The sequence below is a fragment of the Desmodus rotundus genome, chromosome 1 (assembly GCF_022682495.2).
Source record: "Desmodus rotundus isolate HL8 chromosome 1, HLdesRot8A.1, whole genome shotgun sequence".
NCBI lineage: Eukaryota > Metazoa > Chordata > Mammalia > Chiroptera > Phyllostomidae > Desmodus > Desmodus rotundus.
The window spans coordinates 32,983,602-33,002,324 of record NC_071387.1 but is presented as its reverse complement, the minus strand read 5'-3'; the positions used below and the strand labels follow the sequence as shown (position 1 = coordinate 33,002,324).

The 18,723-nt window shown below is 52.0% G+C and overlaps 1 protein-coding gene across 2 annotated transcripts; it reads right to left on the bottom strand.

Moving 5' to 3' along the window:
- Positions 1-519: 519 nt before the first annotated feature.
- AQP7 (aquaporin 7) lies at positions 520-18,426 on the bottom strand. 2 transcript variants are annotated; one of them, XM_024560264.4, is made up of 8 exons: positions 18,285-18,426; positions 17,138-17,186; positions 12,513-12,630; positions 4,252-4,375; positions 3,698-3,835; positions 3,369-3,487; positions 2,942-3,159; positions 520-2,559 (listed from the first exon to the last, which is right to left on the bottom strand). In XM_024560264.4, exons 2-8 carry the CDS (start codon positions 17,161-17,163, stop codon positions 2,253-2,255), a joined length of 1,050 nt encoding a protein of 349 aa, XP_024416032.2. In that variant the 5' UTR covers positions 17,164-17,186; positions 18,285-18,426; the 3' UTR covers positions 520-2,252. The 2 variants fall into 2 exon arrangements, with proteins under 2 accessions (XP_024416032.2, XP_045051026.1); XM_045195091.2 differs by lacking the exons at positions 12,513-12,630; positions 17,138-17,186; positions 18,285-18,426 and adding an exon at positions 6,140-6,232.
- Between the last annotated feature and the right edge of the window lie 297 nt (positions 18,427-18,723).

The window sequence follows — 18,723 nt, the reverse complement described above, 5'->3', positions numbered from 1 at the left end:
GACAGAGCTTCCAGGAGGGAGAGTGCGCCCTTATTTACTTACTTATTTTTACATAGTTTTATCACATCTGTTTGCCCAAAGAATGTATTGCCTTTTTGCTTGTTTGTCAACAGTATACCTGGTGTTGTACTGTATGCAGTCTCCTGCGTTGCTTTTTATGCCTCCAACCCTTTTCTATGTTGTGGCAGGTAAGCTGTTGTGCCTTAGTTTTTACTGAGGTAGCAAATCTGCTGTATGTGACTGAACTGCGATGTAAGCCTTTATTCCCATGTTGCTGGACACCTGGGTCGTTTCTCCTCCACCAAACCTCTTGGGGTGCCTACTGCACACCTCAGAGCTACCTCCCAGCTGTGCTCCCAGGGCCCTGCTCGCTGACGCCCCCCCCTTTCACTGTCCCATGGCCCCAGCCGCAGCCACAGAGACACAACTTTTCAGTCGGCGCCTCCAACTCTTCTCCGAACTGCAGAGTCTACAAATGGCCTAATTGTTTACTGAGCACTTATCTGCGCCAAGCACTACTCTCAGCAATATATGCGTTTTATTTCATTGAATAGTCACAGCAACACAAATGGTAGGAAATTTTACAAATGAGAAAAATGAGGCCCAGAGAGGTTGAGTAACTTGCCCAAGACTACACACCTCTTGCCCTCCACGTCCGACAGACAATTCAAGCTCAATATGTCCACGATACAACTTATCGTCGCCCTTTCCAAACCAGTTCCTCTCCCAAGCTCTGCTCTCAGTGGGGATGTCTCCAATGTCCCAGGCCCGAGACAGAGACTGAAAGTCGGGCCTGACTCCTGCTGCATGGTCACCTACTCCTTCATTCAATCCAGCCCAGTTCCTGCGGGTTTCACCCACCAGGACTGACCTTTTAGGTGCCCTGCTGCTCCCCCAGGATTATTGCTTCCCACCACATTCCCTTGCAGGCTCCAGCCTCCTCCTTTTCCACCAACCTGCACACCACAGCTCAGGTGGGCTTTCTAAATCTCCTCTCACCGTGTTCCCACTTCCAGAAGAATGCCAGCCTCCTCTGCCTCCTGTCCCCTCAAACCACTCTAACTGAAATGCAGCACCCGGCCCCAGAAAGTATACCCCCTGGCCCCAACTCTTCTTTGTCTCCTCTTGGCCTTGGCTTCGAGGTATGAGCACCACAGCCTCCATGTGGCCCCTCTCCACCACTCGGTTTTCCTCCTGTCCCCTTTAAACTGTGTTCCCTGGAGGCAGAGACCCAGCCTCATCCACTGCAGCAACTCCTATGCCCAGACGAGGCCTGCGCACAGGAGGTGTTCAATAATTGCTAAAAGGATAAACGCAAGAGCAGTGACAGCTACCACGGGTGATGATTGCTGCCTTCTGAATCCTAGAAAGCAGGATGATTCCTGCCTGGCCCCAGAGCCGGGGCATCCTGGCTGCCGCCCTCTGCCCAGCCTCTGGGCTTGTCCCCCTGAGCTCCATAAGGCTGTTTCCTGGCTCCACACCTTTTAGAAGGATTTCCCTCTCTGCATCTTCCTAACTCTGGAATTTCTCAGCGTGGAAGAGCTCTGGCACCAGGACGAAGGAGGAGAGTCTAACCCCTTACATACTTTCAGTCCGTCTACACCTGACATGGTCAAGGATGGGGGCAACTTTTGCTCCCAAGGGAGAGAAAATTGATTCTTGGGAGGGGGGAAGTGAAAAAGATCTTACTATTTTTGTATAAAGCACAGATACACATAAAGTATGTATGCAGATATACAGTATATCTGTGGTATTAAAGTATTATGTGATTAAGAAAAAAACATCTAAAAGTCTTCCGAGATGGGGCAATAATGAAAAAGATAACTCTTATCTACACACTTGGACCTGGTCTAGTCTGGTGCAAATACTGGCCAAAACGGAGGGAGAGTCTCAAGTCCTATCTCAGGGCAGCTCAGGGTATCCCCAGAGCTGACCCCCCACCAGCTAGCTGTTGTCCTTTCCCCAAACCATCCCTTTCCTACCCTATGCCTGAAAGTCCACTGTTTTGTGCCTGGCATTTTTTTAATCTGTTCCTCCCATTGGCCCTTCTTCATGCTCCCCCAGGGGGCACCCCAGCTCCCAGGACTGGAGGGAGTTGGAGGCCTCAGCTTCATGCTCCAGCTTTGGGCTGTAGCGCTCCTGGAAGAATCCAGGAGGGAAGCCCACCCATAGGAGGCACCCAGGAAGTGAGGGTGCCACTGTGGGACAAGGCTTTTTTATTGGGGTGGAGATGGGGTCATAAAAATCCTTACTTAGAATTGCTGTATTCGGATGGATTCACTTAAGGGTGGGACGGACCGGACTGAAGGTCTGCTAGGGGGAGACACACAGACAGAGGTGAGGGGAGACACAGAGCCAGAGGTAAGGGAAGAGATCTCTGTTTGGTGAGGCATGGTCTTGGGCAACACAGGTGTTCTGCGGTCTTCACTCCCCACGCAGTTCTCCAATATCTGGGGCTCCCGTGGAATGATGCAGCCAATGAAGACCAAGTAGATGATGCCACCTAGGTAAGCACCCAGGAGCGGTGCCACCACTGGCACCCACCACCAGTCCCTGGCCCTGCAGACAAAAGGCAGAGGCCTGGTAAGGGGGCCGATGTCTGGGATGGAACCTTCATCCACCTCGTGCCCAGACAGGAAGTAGCACCTGAGAGTAGGTAAGCGAGCTGCACCCTGGCCCTGGAGTGCCCCCTGGGGCTGGGGCCCTGTCAGCTGCATCCTGATTCAGGGACAAGGGAGGATCTGGGGCAGGGTTCACCTTCAGTCCAGGAGCAGGATCCGTGCTGGTCATAGGGAAGGTCAGGACCCACTCCTGCCTCCCCAGGCCACCTGGCAGCTCCACAGGACTCTCCAGTGATGCTTCTCACATCACCCCCCCCCACCCCTCCCCGCATGCATGGAAATCATAGAAAATCTGACAGAATGGGCTGGGCAGGCAGTACCTGAAGACTTGTGTGCCCCAGCCAGCAAGACAGGTGAAGAAACGGGGAGGCAGGTCCCGGGATGGGTTGATGGCGTATCCTGAGTTCATGCCCAGGGACACTCCAATAATGACAATAAGGATGCCGATCACCAGGGCCTGTGTCCCTTGCAATGCTGGGTTGTTCCCATTGTCCGTGATGGCGAAGAGACACAGCTGGAGCATCCCCGTAACTATCACCTGGGGAATAGATGCTGTGGCAGCAACCCAGGGCCCCTAGCAAAGCCACAGGGCCTTGGCAGTGCCCCCAGTCCAAACCCACTGGCAGAGATGCGTCTTGGTACAGTTCCCACCAGAGTTCTTATCCTCTCTATGGTGAGGGGCTGCCTGCTGGTCCCTTCCTGAGAGGGGGAGGGCAAGAGAAGGGGCAACCACCCTGAACCACTGACCTCATCCAGGAAGCCCCTCCATAATGTCATGTGGTCAGGAAGATAGGTGGCAAAAATGTTAGCAGTGGCAATCGGGCCAGTCACTGTCAGATGTCCACCTGAGAAGTCGATAATGGCTCCTGGGGAGGCACAGATTGAGTGTCAGCCTGCCCCTAGCTCAACCCCACTGGAGTCCCAGAAATAAGGTTGTAGGATGGAGGGATGGGGAGCAACTCCAGGGCTTTGCTCTCCCAGGCATTTTCACAGGCCAGGACACTGAGACTGTATCTTCCCACACTTCTGAGGAGGAGGCCAAGGCCGGAAGCGGACAACCCAGGGAGGACACTCACCATAGAAGAGGCAATAGATGGTGGCAGCAGCCAAGAAGGAACCCATGAACTGACCCAGTACATACACGGGAAACTTCTTCCAGGCCATGCGGCCTAGTGCACAGCTGGTGAAGGTCACGGCCGCATTCATGTGGGCCCCTGCGGGGAGGGCAAGCATGTCACGAGAGAGAGAGCAGAAACCAACAAGACAAGTAATACTGACAGCAGCAACAACAGTAACGAAGCAAGCATTTATGCACTGCATTCTCCTTTATTTCTCAGGAGGACCCGCTGAGGCAGGACCCACCGTCTCCATTTGACCATTAAGGAAAGTGAGGAGCAGAGAAGTCAAACAGCCTGACTAAGTTGACCCAACTAGTAAAAACAGTGGGTGAAGGAGGCTCATGAAGAGTCTGGGCAAGACAGAGGAAAGGGGTTTAGGGTGTTCTCCCTCCAGGAAGCCAGGGAGGGTGCGGGGCTGGCTGAGGAGGAGGAGGGGCTGGCTGGAGGTGGGTGGGAGGAACCTGCAGGGGATCCCTGGCCTTGCTGGTCAGGAGGGGCACAGGCTCACTCACCAGAGATTTTCCCTGCCACGTGCACTCCCATGGTGACTCCGAAGCCAAAACCCAAGTTGACACCAAGGTAGCTCCCAAGTTTTTCTCCTAGAACCATATGGGCCACGGCACCAAGGCCAAACACCTGCGAGGGAGGGCCTCTGAGGGACTGCCTGCCCAGAGCCCCAGCCTCAGCAGAGGGCTCAGAGCTCAGTTCCAGCTCCTCACCCTCACACCAGGGCCTCCCCAAATCGCCATCGGAGACCCTCTGCCACGCCCTCTTCCTCCCTAGACTTTCCTCCTCATGACGCGCGCCCCCCCCCCTTGCTCCTATCAAGGCCTCTAAGACCTGACTGGTTAGAGCTGGGTGGGGGGCACAAAAGGAGCCAGGGTGGGGCAGCGGAGTCAGGGGCTCTTACAAACACATCCAGGCCCCTGGACCCCGAGTCCACCTGAGTGAGGTTCAGGGGAGGGGTCAGGGCTTCAAGGAAGGTATGGCTGGTGTGGATGGAACCCCTCAAAGCACCTCACAATGCAGCCTAACCTGAAGGAAGTTTCCTCAAGGGATCTCCAGACCTCACACCATGGCCCCCATCCACAACCCCACCCCCACACTCATCAGCCCTGGAAGCCAGAGGGGTTCTAAAGCTTGCGCCCTCAGCAGTATCCCCATGGCCCTCAGGTGTCATTCTAGCCCTTGCCCATCCCTAACTGCTGGTCTCCTCAGGTGATACCCGTCACAGGGAGATTAGAGGCCTGAAGCTGGGCCCTCATCCAACCTCCCGCAGCCACCCACCTGAATCCTATCAGACTATCCCTTCAGCTCTGGTGCCTGCACCCAGCCTCTCCCTCCCTCTGTAGAGGCTTCCCTCTTGCCTGTATCTTCCACCCTCCCCTTGACTGGCTCCCACAGACTCAGGTCTCTTGCTTCCTAAAAGTAAAGCTTCCCACCTCAGCCCAGCCCCCCTGTCCACCTGCAGAGTCTGGGATACCCCCTCCGTGTCAGCCAGGCTCTGGGAAAGAACCCACTCATTGGTTCCTTTACCCTTCCCTTGCTCTCCCTCTTCGACCCGGCTTCTGCTTCCACATCTCACCAACACCAAAGCGCTCTCTGAGGGCTCACCCTTCTGACTTCCCAAAGGTCCCTTCACACATTGTCTTACTTGACTTTGCTGACTTTGACCCTCTTAACCACCCTGCTCCTGGAGAGCCCCTCCTGTTTGCCTCCACAGCATCTCTCTCTCCTGGGTTTCCCTTTACCTCCATAGCCTCTCCCTCTCTACAGTTCCTTCCCACATCTTTTTCCCTCATCAGCCTCATAAATATGGATGATCCCAGGGCTCCATCCCTGGCCCCTTTCACATTTCACCCCGGCCACCCTTCTTGGGTCTTCTTACCAGGTCTACGGCTTCAGGTAAGTCTACTGCACTAAAATTCCCCTAACCTCCACCTGGGAGCCAGATCCCTATTTCCAGAACCCACTGGAAGTCTGGGTGTTTCACAGGCATCTCAGGCTCTATGTTGAAAGCTCACCATCTCAGAAAATGTGATCCTCACCCTATGTTTCCTTTCCCATCGGCCAAACCAGAAACTTGGATGTCACAAACGAGAGCTTTCTCTCCCTTGGCCCCCACACCCAATCAGTTCTGCTTACCTTCTGCCCAAATCTTACTCAGCCTCCTCCTTGCAGCAAGAGTGACCTTTCTAACACAGAGATCTGATCATGTCTACCCCTCATTCCAGCCTTCACTGGCTCCCCTTCATTTCTAGAATCAAGTCCAAACTCAGGAGGCCACCATTCAAGTCCCTAGGTAATTTCTGCCTCTCAGTTTCATCTCTGCTCCAGTGTTCTCTATATTCAGCAATAGTATTACTTCTAAATAATAATAACAATTTAATGAGAACTTACTGGGTGGCAGACACTGGTAAAAGTTACATCTGTCACTTCCTTCAACCCCACCACCAACATGCACCAGGTATTCGTAATCTCCTCACTTGACAGATGCGCAGTCCAAGGCTTAGCGAGGCTGAGCGGCTGGTTCAAAGTGCACGGCCTGCACGTGGTAAGCCGGGATTTGAGCCCCAGCCAAACCCCCACACCGCCCCCCTGCACGCCTTGTTTTTTCACACACCTGTGTTTTCCCTGTCTGGAATACCTGGTCCTAGATCCTGAAAACATGAGGCTCTACGTTAAGGCCACGCTCAGATGGCACTTCCTTTGAAAAGTCTGTGTATTTTAGACACGTTGACTCTGAGGGGCCCCTAGGTCTCCAGACTGCTGGAAATCAGAGTCTAGATTTCCATCATCCAATACGATGGCCACTAGCCACATGTGGCTGCTATGTGCTTGGAATGTGGCTAGTCCTAATTAAGATCTGTGCTTTTTTTTTTCACCCTCACCTGTGAATGTGCTCACTGATTTCTTAAAGAAAGGAGAAGGGAGGGAAAAAAACATCTATTGGCTACCTCTTGAATGCACCCTGACCAAGAGACCTAACCTGCAACCTGGGCATGTGGCCTGACCAGGAACCAAAGCCACAACCTTTCAGTTTACAGGACAACACTCTAACCAACAGAGCCACACCGGCCAGGGCAAGAGCTGCTCTAAGTGTAAGGACAAACCGGATTTCAGAAACTTAGTCGGGCTGGGTGGCTCCTTTGGTTAGAGTGTCGTCCCAATACGCCAAGGGTGTGGGTTCAATCCCCAGTCAGGGCACATAAAGGAATCAACCAATGAATCATAACTAAGTGGAACAACAGATCGATATTTCTCAAGTAAATCAATTTTTACAAAAGAAAGACTTAGTAGGAAAAGGAGAATGTAGAATCTTATTAATAATTATATATGTATTGCATGTTGAACTGGTACTATTCTGGCAATGTGAGTTAAATATAACAATTATTAAAATTAGCTTCACCTATCACTTTTTACCCTTTTAATGTGGCTACTAGAACATTTTAAATTATATATGTAGCTCATATTGTTTTTCCCATGGACAGTTCTTATCTGGAGTTGTTGAAAAAGAAAACCTGGAGAACTGTGACAGGAGGGCCACCTCTCAAGCCGTCAAGGAGGACAAAGGCAGGTGAGAGGAAGCAGGGTGAGAAGGTGCTGAGCGCTGAACCTGGAGCCGCACCTCAGCCCTCACAAGTGGGTGTTAGAAAGCCCAGCTGGAGCAGGTGTTGAAATGAGAGAAGAACAAAGAGAGAATGTGTCCTGGACACCAGGGAGAAGCGGGGTTTCCCAAGGAGCATGTGATCAGTTTAATGCATGAAAGCCTAGAAAGCACCCCTTTGGATGTGACAATCTAGCTGTCATTAGTAATGTGGTGAGCCTGTGTCACCAGGCCATGGGGACAGAATCAGGTCCTAGAGACTGAGAGGTGAGAAGGCAGTGAGGAAGAGTTGAAGGGTTCCACAGTAGACCTCCCTTTGTGAACCTGCCTGAGAAGGGAGGGAGTGAGATTGTGAAAAATGAAGGGGCTCATGGGATGAAGGGAGGGATGTTTTGTTCTGTGTTGTGCTGTTTTAAGTAGAGAGACTTTGGTAAGTTAAGACTGAGAGAGTGTCCTGGCTGGGTGGCTCAGCTGGTTGGAGCATTGTCCTGTGCACCAAAGGGTTGCATGATCCCCAGTAAGGGCAATAGCTAGATTGTGGGTTTGATCCCTGGTCTGGATGCAACCTAATGATGTTTTTCTTTTTCTTTCTTTTCTTTTCTTTCTTTCTTTCTCTTTCTTTCTTTCTTTCTTTCTTTCTTTCTTTCTTTCTTTCTTTCTTTCTTTCTTTCTTTCTTTCTTTCCTTCTTTCCTTCCTTCCTTCCTTCTTTTTCTCTCTTTTTTTCTCTCTCCCTCTCTCCTTCTCTCCCCCTCCCTCTCTCTCTCTCCCCCTCCCCTCCCTCCCTTCCTCTCCCCCCCCTTCCCTTCCTCTCTCTTTAAAATCAATAAACGGCACTGACTGGTCCATAAACGGCACTGACTGGTCCTGGGTTGGGCATTGTCCTGCAAACCAAAAAGTCACTGGTTCAATTCCCAGTCAGGGCACATGCCTGGGTTATGGGCTAGGTCACTGGTCGGGGGCGTGTGTCTCTTGCATCAATGTTTCTCTCCCTCTCTTTTTCCCTCCCTCCCCTCTCTCTAAAAATAGATAAATAAAATCTTTGCAATAAATAAATAAATAAAATCAATAAACATATCCTCAGGTAAGGATTAGAAAAAAAAGATTGAGAAAGAGAGAAAAGGACGGAGCAAAGTACCTCAGCAGAGTGAGGGGTGGGCCGGGCGCAGGGGTGCAGGATCCTCCAGGACAGAGGGAGGGGCCCTGCCCCAATTTGCGCACACACAGGTAGGTGTGTTCTGGTGGTGAGAGGGCCCGGTGGGTAAGGAGCCAGACATCCAGACACAGGAAGCCCGCCTGATGGTTCAGTTTTGTCTGTCAGGCTGGCAAGGAAGCCATATGCTGATTAAAGGACAGGCAGAGTACAGAGCAGCTTTGGGGAAGTCTGAGGAAAAGTGAAACAGCCCAGAGAGAGCAGGGTAGAGGGAGTGAGCAGGGCCCACTGGGTTCCTCAAGAGCCCCAGCATAGGTGCAGAGGGGCCCAGAGGTGGGTCAGCTTAGGGCCAAGGGTAGGATGAGTCAGGAGATGACAAAGGGGTGTGGGAGTGGGGAGTGATGCCAGGACAGGCTGACAGGTTTAGGGGGGTGTCAGGGGGTACAGGGAGTGGAGCCAGCATGGAGGATCTGAAGAACAAGGGTCCTTAATTCCAAGTAGGAGGTCAGAACCATTTGCTAAAAATAATGAATGAGTGAATAAATCCCACATGATCTCCTGTGGCGTGATTGCCAACTGGCAGTTCAGGGGCCTAATTCATCCAGCACACATGTTTTGTTTGGATAACTTAGGTGTGTTTATTTATTTATTTTTAGAGAGAGGGGAAGGAGAAGGAGAAAGTGAGGAAGAGAAACATCAATGTGCGAGAGATACATCGATCAGTTGCTCTCACATGCCCTAGCCTGCAACCCAGGGATGTGCCCTGACTGGGAATCAAACCGGCAACCTTTAGATTCACAGGCTGGTGCTCAATCCACTGAGCTGCAACAACCAGGGCTGGATAACTTAGTTTTGACAATCAGTTTCAGCTTCTCTTGAGAAATCAGAAGCCCAGGTAACAATGGCCTGCATTTTGGCCTGCATGGCCACCGCTGGAATAGCGGCAGCTGCGTCCTCACACAGGCTGGCAGTGTTAACCACGGGCCTCACCACTCTGCATTGCTCTCTCTGGCCTCTGGAGCATGTGAATTTGCAACCCCTGCCCTATCGTTTGGTTCACATCTACAGTTGATTTTTCAGAGCCCTGATGGCCCAGTTCCTCCCCTTCCTGGCCAGTAAGTGTGGCCCAGCCTGTCCAAGTCCCTCCAAGAGCCACAAGGCCAGCCCTGGGGACAATACCCCCAGAGTTGCAGAGTGGAATTGAGTAGAACAGTCCATTTCCCTCATCCTGGCTGCAGTAAAAGGAGCCCAAGGTCACACTTGCTTTTCTAGGAAAACCTTCACCCTGGTGACTCACTGAGTGTCCTTCCTAATCAACTTGGCACAGGCCCAGCAACTAAAAATAACAATACAATGTCCTATATGAGCTTAAACCTCCTAAAGTTCTTTTACATGTGTTACTTTTTTTTAAGAGAGAAAGGAAAGAGGAGATAAAGAGAGAAACGCTGACTTGTTGTTCCACCTATCCATGCATTCATTTGTTGCTTCTTGTATGTGTCCTGACTGGGGATCGAACCCACAAACCTTGTGTATCAGGACAATGTTCTAACCTACTGAGCTATCTGGCCAGTACCATGTTACTTCTTTTTGATTCTCACAGCAAATCCGAATGGCAAATGTTTGTGCTCCCACTCTACAGGTGGGAAAACCAGGCCCAGAGTGAGGTCTTGGACAACCTATGGCCTGAAAGTGAGGGTGTTACCTCAGCTGGGGGACAGTTAACAAGCCAGGGCACTAGAAATCCTGCCTGAGCTAAACTAAGGGACAGAGCATGGAGATTAAGGGTCAAGACTGTGATATTAGACTGCACTGGATTTAATCTTAACTTAAAATGTGACCTTGAGCAACTAACAGTCTCGTGGAGACTTGGTCTCCCCATCTGAGAAATGGGAATAATAATAGACAGTCACAGGACTGTTTTGAGGGTTTGGGAAGCTGATGCATGTACGGGGCTTGGTTTAGCATCAGCGCCTGGTATGCAATAGGTGCTCAATAATAATCTTGATAAAATGAAGAGAAATGCAGACATGGGCAGGCACCAATGTGCGTGGGTGGTACCTGTTTTCCCTAAGAGCTCTCCAAGGAGGCACCCTCCTGCCTCCTTGGTTCCAAGGTTTAACAGCCCTCACAGGGCAGGAATGTAATAAATGAATTACTTTGCCTGGATTAAGACAAGGCAGAATCGAGCTCTGTCTTCATAGCTCAGGAGCCAAGCAGGAGGGTGAGTAGTGAGGGTGAGGGAAAGGGTGGGAGGCAGGGAGGGCAGGGCAGCTGAGAGCCCTCGTCATAATGAGCAGAGAGCAACACATGTGTCCTGCTTGTGAACCAGGTGTCGGCCTCTTGGCCTTCTTCACACAAGCCTGCCAGCTCGATGTTAGTGCCAGGTTCACTAATGAGGAAGCTACACTCCTGAACAGTTGAGATATTTATGGAAGATCACACAGGTAGGTGACAGCAGAGCCAGCATTCAAATCCAGCTTCAAAGCCCATGCAGGCCCCACTTAACACACTTTATAACTGAGAAGATAGGCTCCAAGCCACGGAGAGATCTGCCCAGCACCAGCAGGTGACTCAGTGGCAGGAGCAGTATAAGAACCCACGTATGTGGAGTCCCTTGGGCTCTGTAGGTCCCATCGTCTCCTACCCTGTGGCTTAACTCACACACACACAACCAGTTATACTCACAGGCACACACAACCACACACACTGCCTCTCTCCCCACTTCCTCTGGCTTGCTCCTGACCGCCTTTACTTCTCTTCCCAGAGGCTGCTCCTTCCTTTCACGGACCTGGATCAACCATAAGGTGCAAACAACATGGTACCACATAGGGGCCGAGGCCGGCTGGGGAAGGCGGCTGGGCTGAAGCGGGGCAGACAGGGATTTTCTAAGAAACCACCTCCTGCTTGCGATCTTGTTTCTGTCCTATTGTCCACTAAAAGAGCTCTTGCCAAGTCCCCAGTGGCTTCATTTTGTCAATCCCTAGGACCTTTGTCACTGCTCACCTTTTCTGGCTGGCTGCAGCCTCCCCCACCATTGACCACTCCCTCCTGTGAATCCCCCCACACACACATTTCTGTAACCTGGTCTCCGCCCTCTTTCTCCTCCCACCTCTCTGGCCAACACTTCTCAGGCCCCTCTGTGTGCTTCTCTTCACTCTCCAGAGCTCTGTCCTCAACCGATTCTCTCTTCCTATACACTCTCACCGAACAGTTTTGATAACCACCATCCATACCCTGGTGAACTCTATGCTTCCAGCCCAAGCCACTCTCGTGAGCTCCAGACTTCCGTGTCAAACCACCTCCTAGATTTCTTCCCTGGCGCCGCACCTGATCACGTCCAAACTGACCTTACCTCTTGCCCTGCTCTGGACCCTGGGCTCAGAATGGCCCCCTTAGCACTTACCCTACATCTATGGCTTATAAAATCTTTACTCCATCTTTGACACCTGCCTCAAGCATGTGCTTTCTTCTCCATCCCTGGACCATTTGCCACCCTCTCTCTATCCCAGGTTTTTGCAACAGTCTCTTAACTGGTTCCCCTCCCCCCGGCCTTGCCCATGCCACCCAGACTCCACACAACACTCAGAATTTTCCTTCTAAAATCCAAATCTGACCACGTTATTCCCCTGCTTGTAAACCTTCAGTGTCTCAGGATTGATTCTCAAAACCTGGCACTAAACCTTCTCTCCGATCTCTTTCCTCTTGGTTTCTCATCTCCCTTGGTTTCCAGCCACGCCCCCTAAACCCCTTCCCAGCCCATAATTTTGTTCTGCCCCCACATATTATAAGCCCTTTATGTCCCAAGAAGACTTGGTGAGACAGACAGAGCCCTCTCCTTACTTTCCTGTGCTTTATCCTCAGCCTTCCAGCTCCCAGACCAGGGAATGGACAATGTGACCAAGGGAGCCAGCAGTGGGAGGGGGTCATGGGTTGACCTTACTGAGTCTCACCCTTTTAAAGTCCTGGGGCTCACACCCCTTCCTCAGAGCCCACCCACCCTGTGCCACCCACTCACCATCATGACGTATGTGCTCATGAGCTCGGCCAGGAACTCTCGCACCATCTCCTTCTGCAGTATTTTTTGCACCTTTACCACCATGGGCGGGGGGATCATCTTGGAGCTGCGGGTGGACCTGAAGCAGCAGTCGCAGCCCATGGGCAGCCGTGAGACTCAAATGCACTTGCTACCCATCGGCCCTTCAACTCATGGCTGAGTTAATGTGTAACCCAGCGGCCTGTCTACACACACCTTCTGTTGCCCAGGGCTACTGGGACAGCTGAGATCAGAGACAACTGAGAAGCGTCACAGGGTCGTGGAGAGGGACTGGGGGTAGATAGCCAGGTCATGCCCCTTCCTCCTTCTGGTGGGGACTAGACCACTGGGAAGGACACATCAACAAGACCACTTTGCAGAGCGGGCATTTGGGGATCTGATGAACGCCATCTGGGGTGGCAGTGAGCCTTGGGGGGAGAAGCAAATGGGACAGAGCAGGCTGGAAGGTGGAGCCCAGCTGTCTGTCTATCTGTCTGCCTGCCCACCTGCAGGAACCAGGTCTCTGAGGACACAGACAAGACATCAGGCAGGACCTGACAACCGCAAGGCACTCTGGAAACAGCACAGGGTGGGGCAAAGTCTGCTCCCAGGCTTTATAAACAGCACTGAGGCCTGAAATATGCACCAAGTTCTGCCAAAGATAAAGAGGCCTGTCTGCCAAGTGCATCAGGCTCTGTAACCAGGTCGACACAAACAAATGTTTGTGACTGAGCGAGTGAGTGAAGAAATAAATGAATGAATGTACAAATGAGAGAGGAGCGAGGAAAGGAGGGACAGGATCTTACTCCCTGGTGTATTCTCAGTGCCTAGTACAGCGCCAGACACAGAGTAGGTGTTCGATATATATTGTAGGATGAATGAACACTGGGGAGTTCACCGGTCTCACTTTCCACTGGATCCCCAGCACCTTCTACACATTAGGTAGATGCTTGATAAATACTTAATAAACTCATGATTGGATGGATAGAGGAAAAGGTGTTATAGGTTCCATCATCTGTTGAAGGGTGGAGTGGGATAGAGCTTGAGTTTGGAGGAGATGGGGTGTGGAGGCTGAAGAGAAGAAGGATGGGAAGAGATACCGGTAACTCTAAGAGTGTGCCCTTTAGTGCTTGTGAAGACTGGTGATCCTCCCTTGTTGACAGCCGGAAGCGGACACCAGGCCCCACTACCTCAACCCCACCCCCTACCCTGCCCCAGGCTTCCTAAATTTCCCTAGCCTCACAGCAGCAGAGTAAACAGAGGGAGTGAGAAATGTAAACCAGGCATGGACAAAACACCTTCCACTTTTCTGGCTGAGCCCCCATGTTCATAGCTCACCCACCCCAGTCCTTGCTCTGTCCTGACCCCAGGGAAACAAGCCCAGGGCTGCACATATGGAGGATGTAGGGTGGCTTCAATGATCCTTTCCCTCCCATTCAACTCAAGCTCCCATGCATCACCATGCAGGGTGCCCTTGCCCTCGTGACTGACCTCCTCAGTCCCAAAAAAGAGCCTTTGAGCAGCCTGAGGCAGGCAGGAACCCAAGAACAGTCCTGGGAAGGTGCCACAGAGGCAGAGGTGAGGTGGACAGAGCAGGAAGTCAAGGACATGAGGAGAGCCTGGAATCCTGGCCCCTTCCTCCTCACCACTCAGCAGGCAGGATACAGTAAGCAGCAAATAACCACCAACCAGCCACTGAACCAAGATTTGTTCAATTCCTACTACGCCTCCTATGTTTGGCATTATCCCTGCCCTCATAAGAAAAACAAGTAATTAAGCCACTACTATAAAGTGGGAGGAGTGTTGCTGCAGGGGAAGTGTGAGCCCTGTGAGATTGCAGGGAGGAAGCCGATGACCTAGAGGAGGGGGTAGGAGGCTTTCCCAGAAGACGAAAAATTTAGCTCAAGAATAGAAGGCTGGCCAGGTGAAGGAGCATCAGCTGAGGCAATGCGAGTTCTGGGCACTGGAGTGGCATGGGCAAAGGTTTGCAAGCTAAGACAGTGTGCGATGTGTCAAGGGGTTTGGCAAGGAGGGGCCGGCCATGGAGAGGAGTGAAAGTAGCATGAGACCGGCAGAGAGGAGCACAGGGCTAGGTGGAAGAAGGCCTTGTGGCCCATGTTGGGGAATCTGAACTCGACCCAGAGAGCCATGGGGCCAGGTAGAAGATTTAAGTAGGAGGACTGCCTCCTCTACGGAGGCTGGGGGGAGAGAGCAGGTGTGGGGCCATGGTGAGCCACCAGGAAGCTTCTGCCACAGACGAGCTGAGAGGCGATGGCAGCCTGAGCCAAGGTGTTGTGAAGATGGCTAGGGGACAGTCACACTGACAGGCCCTGGGGCTGGTCAGAGAGGAGAACGGAGAGGGACGAGTCAGTGGTGGCCCAGCCTTTGTCCAGAGCGGCAGAATGGTAGGCGAGGCCCAGGAGAGAAGTGGCAGGCCTAGGCAGGAGAATGAGGAGTCCTCTTCTGGGTGCGTAGAGTTTGGGGAGCCCCCTAAGCATGTAGGTGGAGATGACCTGTAAAGAGGCAGCGGGTCACGTGGTCTCATTCAGAGATACACATTTGGAGGTCGCCAAATCGCATGGTTTCTTGACCCGTGGGCTTATATGAGATGGCTCAAGGAGAGGGCAGAGAATGAGAAAACGACATCTAAGAAAACCGGCCTACCAAGAAACAAAAAACCAACCAAATAATTACCTGAGTAGTACGTGCTCACCAAGGAACTAAATAGCTGACAACTCAGCCACCAATCCTTTGGCTAATTAATCAATCTGGCCACTTCACCAACCAACTGACTCTCCTATTAATTTGTTCATTTAATTATCTAGTCAACCAACCAACAGTAAACGATCCAACTCACCTCAAGTCAACTATTGAACCTACTAACAACAGTTATTCATTCAACAAATATTTATTGAGCATCTACTAATGAGTCAGGCCCCAGAGAAACAAAGTAAAAACTCAGGCTCCATTCCTTGGAATGCTCTGTCTAGTGAGCGAGGCGGATGACAGCAGCCACATCAGAGGTGAGAAGCCCCAGCCAGGAGGTGCGGCCTGAAGAGCCGTTTGAAGAATGGGCACGACTGGATGAAGAAGCTGTGGCACGTACGCACAGGGAGTACTCACTCGGCAGTAAGAAAAGATGAAATACTGCCATTTGCGACAACATGGGTGAATCTTAAGAATATCATGGTAAGCGAAATAAGTCAGACAGGAAAAGAACCATATGATTTCACCCATATGTGGGATATAAAACTAAAGGCAACAAATGAGCAGACAAGAAAAACAAAAAACAAACAAAAGTCAGAGACACAGACAACCGTGTGGTGGTTACCAGAGGGCAAGGGGAGTAAGGGGAGTGAAGCGTAAAGAGGGTCAAATATATGTTGATGGGAGATCTGACTTTGGGTGGTGGGCACACAGTGCAATATATACATCATGTATCACAGAAATGTACACTTGAAACCTACATAATCTTATTAACCAGTGTCGCCTCAATAAATTTAATTTTTTTTAAAATTGGCAGAGAGTGGCCTAAAGTGGCTGTGGGGGAATAGGACGGTGGTGGGGAGAGTGGTGAGAGTAAGCATGTTGTATGTACTTTAGGAAACTGGTGCCGAGATGTGCGGCATGGAGGAGACAGAAGTGTCAAAGACAAAGTCCTGGTTTCTGGCTTGAGCAATAAAGGAGAAGGGGACCTTAGACGGAGCTGGACCGCAGAAGAGGAGCGGGCTTGTGGAGAGTGGAGGAGGCTGTTTCCAATTGGGACTGAGTTGCCAGTGGGACAGCAGCGGGTCTTTGGAATCAGAGTCTGAAAGCCCTGGGAGAGCTCTGGGCTGCAGACAGCGGCATCACCAGCACAGAGGGGGACCCGCCCCTTCTCTCTACCCAGGAGCGCGCACACACAAATATCCCTGCTCAGAGGCAGCTGACAGGCAGCGATGAAATGTGATAAGCAAGTACATTTGTGTGGTAGAGGGTAGTACGTCCTACTGGGAATGACAAAGCAAGGAAAAGGAGTGGGGTGTGACTTTAAACAGGGTGGTCAGGGTAAGCCTCATGGAGAATGTGGCACTTGAGCAAAGACACGAAGGAGGTGAGGGAGTGAGCCATGTGATTAACTGCGGGAAGAGTGTTTCAGGAAGAAGGAACAGTGACTGAAGGACTCTGAGCATGTTTGGAGTAAGGAAGGGGGGTGAGTGTGACTGGAGTGGGGAGAGAGGGGGTTGGGGTAGGGGGAGGTTAGAGAGGGAACTAGGAAGGTAGGGCCTCAGCCACAGCAAGGATGCTGGCTTTTATTTCACCCCAAAGAAACCTGAGCCTGAGGGGGTGAGAGGGAGTGAGTTCAGTTTGGTTGGGCACCACCTCCATAGTGGGAATTGGAACCAACTGACCTGCCGCTTAACCCTTAACCTGGTCTTTCTGGGCTTCCCCTCACCCCAGGGCCAAGCCTGTGCTTGGCTATGGGTGCCGGTGGGAGAGGCCCTTCTGGGCCCCTCGAGCTACTGAGGGCATCAACTGGCATGAGGGCAGAGAGTGGGGCACTGAGGGCACTGGATGGGTGGGGTAGGAGATGGGAGGCTGGCGTAGGGGAGGGAATGGGTGCTTACCGCTTCCTCCTGTCTGCTTGAGTCATATTCTGTCAGAGATTTTCAGATGCTGTGGAACCAAAGAGAGGTTACTAGGGCTGGGGGTCACAGAATCTGGCCCCACATTCTCATCAGACCTCAGGTTCCAGGGGCAGAAGCTGCAGGGCCAGCTACTGCCAGTTCCAACCCCTCCACTCAGCCAACCTGGCAGGAAGTAGAGGTGGGTTGGATGTGCTTCGGCCAATGGGAAGAGGCCCTAAAGTCCCACCCCCTCTACCCATGCTGGCTTTAGGACCCCTGACCTCTGGACCAGGTCTTCCAGAGCTCCTTCTGACCTTCCTGTATCTGCAACCCCACTTTGGACAGTGGAGATGCCCATAGACTCCCCTCAGTGGCTCCTCCCTCAGATATGCCTCTGTTATTGCCTTTAGTCTAACCTCAAGCTCTCTTACTGCTGACTTAAACTGTGACTTTGTAGGGTCTCTTCCTTGCACATACACACACAAGGATGAGGTCTTAAAAATTAATTTAGTCCATACCCCCACTTCAGAGCAAAGTTTCTTTTTCACTATTCCTGGAAATTCCTTGTATTCCCATTTTCCTTGCAAATGGCAGCACAAACATAATCCTTGCATTTCCCCATCCTATCTGTCCCCGTTGTTCTCTAGCCCAATTTCCTTCAGTTGCAGCACAGGTCACAACCCTAGCCCTGACTGCAGAAAACTCTGAGCCCCAGCCCCAGCCCCAGCCTCTCAAGAGAGGACTCCAGGGGGAAGGACCACTCCTCAAAGCCAGCAATCAAATCATCTTTCTGACCTGCATCTCTTCTGCTTCAGTCCAGCTGGTCTCCACTCTCCCCTGGTTCCCAGCCCCCCCCCACTCCCCACCCCACGCCCTGCTGACAGCCCAGTGCAACACACCCTCCCAATCTCGGCTTCACCTCCAATCCTCCCGACATTCAATTTACAGGTAAGGAAACTGAAGCCCAGAGAGTGTCATGCAGCAACTCAGGACTAAACCAGAACAGACACCCAGGCTTTCACCTCCCAGCTGGGGCTCCTTCCCCAGACTGTTCCATGGTCACCTCCCCAAAGAGCCCCCAGGGAGTGGTATCCCAAGGCCTGGGCCCCAAGAGAGGCTGGCCCAGCCATGCCTCGAGCAGACTCACTCTGCTGAAGTGCGTTATGTATCTCAGTGTCCACCCTGGGGGCTTCTCGGTTACAGCCAGTCTTGGTCTTGTTTCTCCATGACTGTCCCTGGCTCTGGCTGCTCCCTGGGCTGGGGCTCTGCTGTCCTTGTGTCCCCAGTCTAGGACCTGCCTCTCAGCCCTCCTTGGGGTGGATCCAAGTGTTGCTGTGTTCTGCTCTGCTCCTCCAGGGGAGAGGTCAGTGGGGCAGGGGTTTGGCTCTTGTCACTTGAGCCAAGTCCAGATGAACTGCCCAAAATAGCATCCCTTCTCCCGCCAGCGGCACCATGGAAACCAGGTTCTGAGACAACATTTGTGTGGTCAGAGGTGGTGTTCCGGGTGGTCACTCAGCCTCACGGTCCCAGAGGAAGGGCCTATCCTCCAAGCCAAGGGTCCAGCCCAGAGCCAGAGGAAGCCCTCC

What these genes read in the sequence shown, in the direction of transcription:
- AQP7 (XM_024560264.4), bottom strand. Translation starts at nt 17,163, where the DNA reads ATGACTCAAGCAGACAGGAGGAAGCG. An exon ending in CAAGCAGACAGGAGGAAGCG is followed by an intron (nt 12,631 to 17,137) that starts GTAAGCACCCAT and finishes CTGCTGCTTCAG; the next exon opens with GTCCACCCGCAGCTCCAAGA. An exon ending in GGAGGGGCTTCCTGGATGAG is followed by an intron (nt 3,160 to 3,368) that starts GTCAGTGGTTCA and finishes TCTATTCCCCAG; the next exon opens with GTGATAGTTACGGGGATGCT.